General features: G+C 40.8%; 1 protein-coding gene across 1 annotated transcript; it reads left to right on the top strand.

Annotated features, from left to right (window-relative positions):
* The first annotated feature begins 113 nt into the window (after nucleotides 1-113).
* On the top strand, nucleotides 114-6,572 carry RWDD4 (RWD domain containing 4). The gene is made up of 7 exons (XM_071555179.1): nucleotides 114-211; nucleotides 447-527; nucleotides 2,136-2,245; nucleotides 2,356-2,500; nucleotides 3,282-3,396; nucleotides 4,223-4,272; nucleotides 4,441-6,572. The coding sequence occupies exons 1-7, from the start codon at nucleotides 188-190 to the stop codon at nucleotides 4,486-4,488; spliced, it is 573 nt and encodes a 190-aa protein (XP_071411280.1). The 5' UTR covers nucleotides 114-187; the 3' UTR covers nucleotides 4,489-6,572.
* Nucleotides 6,573-7,213: the final 641 nt, after the last annotated feature.

The following is a 7,213-nucleotide window of genomic DNA, read 5'->3' as shown; positions in this document are numbered from 1 at the left end:
CGCCACACCGCCCCCGCCAATAGGGGAGGGGACGTCACACGCGAGAGAGCCAATGAACGGCAGGAGGAAACGCAACTGGCCAATGGGAGAGCACGGAGGCGGTGGCACGGGGAAGGCGGGGCCGCTTGGCCAGGCCCGCCCAGCCCCGGCGGGAACGGGCCCGGGCCGGGCGGCGGCACCTCCGGCCATGGCGGCCAACGAGGACCAGGAGGTGGGTCCTGGGCCCTGCTCCCTGCGGCACAGCGGACCCGGGAGGGAGGCACTGCCTTGTGGAGAGAGACGGCGGCGCCGGGGGCGGAGGGAGGCGGCGGGCACTGGAGTGGTGAGGGACGGGAGGAGGGAGCCGGGCACGGCTTCGCGCACCGACCGCGGCCGCGTGGGAGTGTTATGCCGGGCCTCGATCGGTAACCCGTGCTCTGCTCTACTCTCCTCTGCTCTGGCTGCAGATGGAGCTGGAGGCGCTGCGTTCCATCTACGAGGGAGACCTGTGCTTCAGGGAGCTCAGCCCCGTGTCCTTCCAGTACAGGGTAAGGCGAAGTTGCACCTCGAAGTTCCTTTGCTGCCTGGTGGTTGCCGTGCCAGGGGTTGCTAAGCCAAAGGGTGTCCGATGTGCAAAGAAGGGTTGATCTGTAGGCCGCTGTTCGGGATCTCTGGTATAATGATGCTTCACAGCACAGTGTCTTATGTTTAGGAACCGGCTCCCAGAGTGGGTTTATCACAGAATCACAGGATGGGTCAGGTTGGAAGGTTCCAGAGGGTCATTTAGTCGAACCTCCCTGCTCAAGCAGAGTCATCTTAGAGCTCGCTGCACAGGATTGTGTCTGGATGCTTCTGTAATACTTCCAGTGAGGGAGACTCCACAACCACTCCGGGCAATCTGTTCCAGTGCTCCAGCACCCACACAGTAAGGAAGTCCTTCCTCATACTCAGATGGATCCAGTGGATCCGTTTCTGCCCATTGCCTCTTGTCCTATTGCTTGGCACCACCAGCCGGTTATCCGTTAGCCAGGCATCCTGCTTGCGTATCTATGCCCTGCATAGCCAGACCTGTCAAACCATCTGAAGGAGCCAGCCTGCTGAGTAGCACTTCCCCCAGCTGGTCAGAAACATAGAAACTTAGAGATGTTTGTATATAAAACTTTGAACCTTCCTTACTGCTCAGTTACAAGCTTCCAGTCTCTTGTCCAGAGGCAGTTGGACGTGCTCTCTCTACCTGCTAAAGAGAAAATCCACTAAATGCTTTGGGCACGTGGACTGATACAGCTCTGCTCAGGAGAGACATACAAGGAGTGATGAGCTCAGGATACGCCGCTAGATTCTGGCATGAAATTCTCACCAGCTTGCTCAGATTTAAAGACCTGGAAGTTTCTCAGAGCACAGACTGAGTCAGATCTTTGGACAGCCAGAGAACTTTACTTATGAAAACTTAGGCACCCATGGGACAGAAGGGAGACTTCTGAAAATGCCATATACCTGTGCTGGGAGGAGGCATCTAGAATCACCTTTGCATGACTTCTCCAGTAACTTAAAAATAATGTCAATAATTGTAATGACATATAGGCCAATTTAATTAATAGCACTGGAATCCCATCCATATATGTGCAGCCTTTCTTCACTGACAGGATCATTCTTAGAAAATTTAATTTCCTCAAAAGGGGAAAATGTGATATGCTTACAAGTCTACACTGTGTTGTTTTACATTTCACCAACTTTAGTCATTGCTAATTTTTATTAGATGAAAAATAATTGTCAAAATTTAAGATAACTCAATTTAAATACAGCAAAACTTCATGTTAGATAAAGGCAATAATAACCTTTCCCACGAAGAAGGATTTGTATTGTGACAAGGCATAGTGCAAGTAAGTGCTTGAGAAAGAATTCATGTGCCACCTTTGACCGTCATATTCTTGCACTGGTGTCACATATAGAGCACAGCTGTTTTGTAATCAGTGTGCTTTGAAATTGTTTTTCCAGATAACAGCTTCATTTTCTAACTGGGAACTTTATGAAAATAGTGTTGTCTCAAGGAATTGGATTGATGTAAAAGAAATGAAAGAATTCCTCATTGGTGTTGTAATCCTTAGTAGGTGACTGGAAACAGTTGCTTTATGAAGTTGGTCGTTTTTTTCCTTCAGATAGGTGAAAGTGGTGATCCCAAAGCCTTTTTAATAGAAGTTTCTTGGCCAGAAACATATCCACAAACAGCACCAGTCATATCAATGGATGCTTTCTTCAACAACACAATGTAAGTATTTATGACAGCTTCACTCCCTGGCCTTGTATGTGGGGGCTTTTTGTTTGATAAGCTTGTCTTCATCTGTCTAGTTTATATTTGAGTGTGATGGTTTCTTTCAGATCTTCAGCTATTAAGCAAAGTATATTGGAGAAGTTAATGGTAGAAGTTGAAGCGAATCTTGGAACTGCTATGACATACACACTTTTTGAATATGCCAAAGACAATAAAGAGGTGTTCATGGAAAATCAGCCTGTTAACACTGTGGTAAGTAGATAAATTCACATTTTAATTTTGTGCTTTTAAAACTAAAAAATTGGTTATTACTTTTCTGAATAATTCATAGCTCTCTCTTTAGGTTGCCAGTCAGTTTGTTGGGTATACATGTTAGTGGCTAAAAGTGTCACACAGAGCATGATGCCACAATGCTCTATAGTCATATCTGACTGTTACTTTGCTGTTATACTGAACAGTTTGTAGGGTGCTATTCTGGCCCACAGGGTAACATAAACATGGAGACTTGGAGTGGAAGCAAAACTAAAGGAAGCTGAAACAGATTTAAGGTGTCTGCTGAAGGTTAGGGGTGTGGCACTTTACTGCAGCCTTCATCAAATGTAGTGGATTGCATAAGTGCACCTCGAGGGTCTTAAGGAGTCAGGCTGGGTCAATTTGTGGCTTTTGTGTTGTGTAAGGACATTATTTGCCATCATTGTGCTGCAGATCTGCTTTGAGGAAGAAGGAATGGCTTCCGTGTTTGGGAAGTGTGAATCCCTTCACTGAAATCTAAATCACACTCTATGATTAAATTTGAAAAGTGAAAGAGATGCTCTTTCCAACTGTAAAAGTGAATAATTCTAGTCCCCAACGTATGTCTTTTTTTAAAACTACAATCCTGATGCTATGTTGATTAAAAGCTGCAGGCTGCTGATGGCATTGCTTCTTTCTGACAGTCAAGATATTTCAGGATGTCAGGTTCAGTAGTCACACCACACAGAGGTATCTGTGGAACTAATACACAAGTATTTACAACCACTTTTATCCTTCTCAGACTTCAGTAAGCAATAGTATTGCAACTGGAACTCCTGATGTGCCAGCAAGTAAGAAAAAAGAGAAAAAGGAGCAGTTATCAAAAACCCAGAAACGAAAACTAGCTGATAAAACAGGTTTGTTCACTATAATATTCTTTTTTGATCAGTATGAAAATCTTAATTTTATAGCAATGATTTCTTGCTAGAGTCAAAGGCAGTAGTCACTTGTTTATAAGATTAACTACTTTAAGTCTGTGATCTCTGTTTTACTTGTTTAGATGTTATTGCAGCAATAATTGGTACCCTGGGATAGAGGTTTCTGCATATAATCTACCTAACCTAATGTGTAATTGGTAGGCTTAGTGTTAACTGTGTAAAGGAAAAGCTGCATAAAATTTTGTTCTTTGACAGAATTCATCATTGCTGATCAGCCCAACTCATGTGGGAGTTACCTTCTAAATTAAATTTCAGGTGGACTGAGGTGTTTTTATTCAAACAGAATTAGTTTGAATCACATAATGACAGAATCATCAAGGCTGGAAGAGACCTTCAATTTCATCCAGTCCAACTGTCAACCCAGCACCACCATAATCATCCCTGAACTGTATCCCTAAGTCCCACATCCAGACATCTCTTGAACACTTCCAGAGACGGTGACTCCACCACCTCCCTGGGCAATTTACTCCAATGCCTAACCACTCGTGTCAGTGAAAAATGTTTTTCTAATATCTATTCTGGACCTCCACTGCTGCAGCTTAAAGCCATTTATTCTTGTGTGTGCATTTGAGGTTGGTTGAAGAACAAGCTGTGTTTAAGACATTAAAATCTGGTTTTGTCCTCATAGCTTCATAATGGAGAAGCTGAGGAGTTTGGATATTTAGAATTCTGTGTCTTGATTTTGAAGAAAGATAAATATTCCCCTTAGCTTGTGTGTTGAAAATAAAACCTTCTTATTCTGCAGATAACAAAGGGGAGCTTCCACGAGGATGGAACTGGGTGGACGTAATTAAGGTAACATGGCTGTATTATGTGCAGTCTTATGAAACTACTGTGTATGTACATTAAAAATTATTTGTGCTTGTATCTGAAGAAAACTGATCTGATGTATTTTTTCTTGCTTTTCTTCCAACTATGTTTGGATTTGACTATGGTGTCTGATTAATTTCTATGTGTGTCCAGCATGTAAGTATTTTCAAGTTACCTCTTTTTACTGTAAGTAAAGAGTGAGTAAGAAGTGTTGCTTATTTTGGACTCTTAAGTTATGTATTTCTCAAATGCTTTAAAATGCTAGTCCTTCTGAATGTTAGTCAGAAGGACTTTGATTGCTTTTTGACCTTGGTTGGTTGAATATTTCTTTTTTATTTATTAAGCAATCAAATTTTAATTTTACGATGAGGAGATTTTGCTGACGAAATGTACTGCAATTATTCTGTCTTCATATGACAACAAGGTTTAAAATAAAGTTAGTGGTGCTGCTGGGTTCTGGAGGGCAGTGGACAAGTAAGCATTAAAAGGGAGCTGTCCCAGGTGGAAGCACTTTATTGTCTCCTACAAGCCTCATTCTCTGCTATACCTCCTCCAGTGAATAATTATTTTCTACTTGCTCCCTCATCATTGAATTCTTCCACCCTCTTACATTTGCTAATTCAGTAAAAGTCACTGCTTGACCATTTTGAAAGCAAACTATTTTATTTCACACAAGTATGAATAATTTTCAGTGTGAAACCTAGCACCAGTTCCAGTTGTTAACTAAGAGCAAGTAAATGATGAGGGTCGTTTGGGGCAGAGTCCTTTCTAAGTTAAAAGTGGCTATTTGTAGTGGATGTCTTGGATTCCAGATAAATTTCATAATAGGCATTCTACATTTAATAATTATGAACTTGGCTTTAAAAAATGAGAAACATTAAGTTAATGTCTGTTTTTATATTGTCTAAATTTCTATATGGGGATTCTCTTAGAGATGTGTGAAGATAATATTGCACTACTTCATCTTTATTATTGTGGAGAGCTGGTTACGGAGACTTCAGATTAAACAGAAAGGGTATCCTGAGGTTTTTCTGGGGTTTCTTTTTTGTTGTTTTTTATTAGTTCAACTTTCATGTTAAGGAAGTAAGCTCATTTAGTGTTTAAGCTTAAGAATTAATTTTGATGCCTTTCAGTCTCTTGGTACAGTAGCACAGTCTGTATTGTTAATTAAGTATATATGTGTTCAATGTGAGATGGAGATAATGTTCTTGTTTCCTAATAAATGGAATGGCAGTCTAAACTCTGAATACTTTTCTTTTTGTGTCTCTTTCATAGTTAAGCAAAACTGGTTCTAAAGATGATGAATAAAGGACTTTGATACAAGGAAACTCCACCTTTTAATACAGTGTAATTTTGGGTCACCACCTCTCTCTTAATAACTTTCATATCTGTTGAAGTAAACATTTTATAAAGCTTGATTTCCTAACTTGTAAGTCTAGTTACACAAGTTTATGTAGAGACTATGTGGTCTTCTTTGGAAAAAAAAAAAACAACAAACTTGCCTTAAATGAAGGTTAGAATGTGACAAAGGATATAGAGAGTCAGTGTGGTGAAGTGAATAGTGCTGCAGTGTTTATTAATTTATATTTTAGTCTGTAGTAAAATCCTGTTATAGTGAACCCAATGATACTGTAAACATTTCATGATGTTCTTATTCCGATTGAAGAAAAGAGCACTATAACAGTGATTGGTCACTTGACAGCTTTTAATTGATCATAATAAATTATTCCATGGAAATAAGAGCTCTGTCATTTGTTTATCTAATATGAACATGAAAGGAGAATATGAGATGTGTTGCATTGCAAAACAGACTAGTGCTTGTGGTCCCATTTTCACTAGTTAAAATAGGAAGTACTAGTGAAAGCAAGGCCAAAATTCTTGTCTGCTCGAGCATTCTAGTCTGTGGTTACAGCAGAAATGTGTCTTCTTTACTCTCGCAATATTCCAGCTTGGTCTTTCTCCAGCGCGTCTGAGGGGATGGAAAAGTGCTCTCTTGTACATGTCTCAGTGAGTGTTGCGATTTTGTAGCTCTTTCACTGGAGAAATGGCCATTCTTTAGAGGGGTTTGCTGACTGATGGGACAGTGGAAGTCAGCAATCTGTCAAACATATTGGGAGAACTCTTTTTTGGGTGAGCTCCTTTTTCTTTCGTATCTTGCTCTCTTGTATGAGAAAGAGAAGTCATCTTTACTATATGAACTGTTATTTGAATACAAGATGCCTTAATGTCCTTTATTATTTTTGTTTGTTTTGAGATGAACTTTAATAAATGCCTATCTGCTGTGGGATGTGTTGTTTGGGTTTGGTTTTTTTTAAATTGTTTATTCTCCTCTATGCTGTGCAAGTTTGAACATTCTTAAAAATCAGTGGAAGAATTCTGTCTTCCCTCTTGGGATGTATGTTTACATGATACTCAGGGTAGCTCTGTTACTAGTGTGAGGGTCAGTCACCACAGTGAGAGTCACAGGACGGTATCCATTGTGTTCAGTCTGCACAGAGCAAGTCCAGTGCAGTCTTAGTTTCAGAAAGTCATGATTTCTGTTTGAACTTGACTCTCATATAGTAAAAGGTTGTAAAGTACATATGGGAGGAATTTTCCAAACAGTTCAGTCTTGCCTTTTGACATAAACTGGAGGCTCGTGGCTGTAATCTGAGCAAGAGCATCTGTCAGGGCGTACCACTGCAGGGAAAAGTTGCTCTGGCAGTATGTGGTGAACATGTAAAAGGGAAGGGCATTTAACTTTAGTCTCTGACAGTGCCAGAACAAGCAGGACTCTTTCTACTCACAAGTTCCCCAAGGGGAATTGACTTGTCTTTGCTGGTATCCTTGGTGTATAAATCAAGTTGCCATGACAATTCATCTGATTAAAGATTACTTAGGGAGAGTGGGAGGACAAATAAGAACCACATCTCTTGCTTTTTATAGT

This window comes from Pithys albifrons, chromosome 5 (assembly GCF_047495875.1).
Source record: "Pithys albifrons albifrons isolate INPA30051 chromosome 5, PitAlb_v1, whole genome shotgun sequence".
Taxonomy (NCBI): Eukaryota; Metazoa; Chordata; class Aves; order Passeriformes; family Thamnophilidae; genus Pithys; species Pithys albifrons.
This window is presented reverse-complemented; position numbering and strand designations above follow the sequence as displayed.

Excerpts from the sequence above, each read along its gene's own strand:
- RWDD4 (XM_071555179.1), top strand. The coding sequence starts at position 188 with ATGGCGGCCAACGAGGACCAGGAG. Across the intron at positions 528-2,135 it reads CCGTGTCCTTCCAGTACAGG|ATAGGTGAAAGTGGTGATCC; the intron begins GTAAGGCGAAGT and ends TTTTTCCTTCAG. Across the intron at positions 4,273-4,440 it reads ACTGGGTGGACGTAATTAAG|CATGTAAGTATTTTCAAGTT; the intron begins GTAACATGGCTG and ends ATGTGTGTCCAG.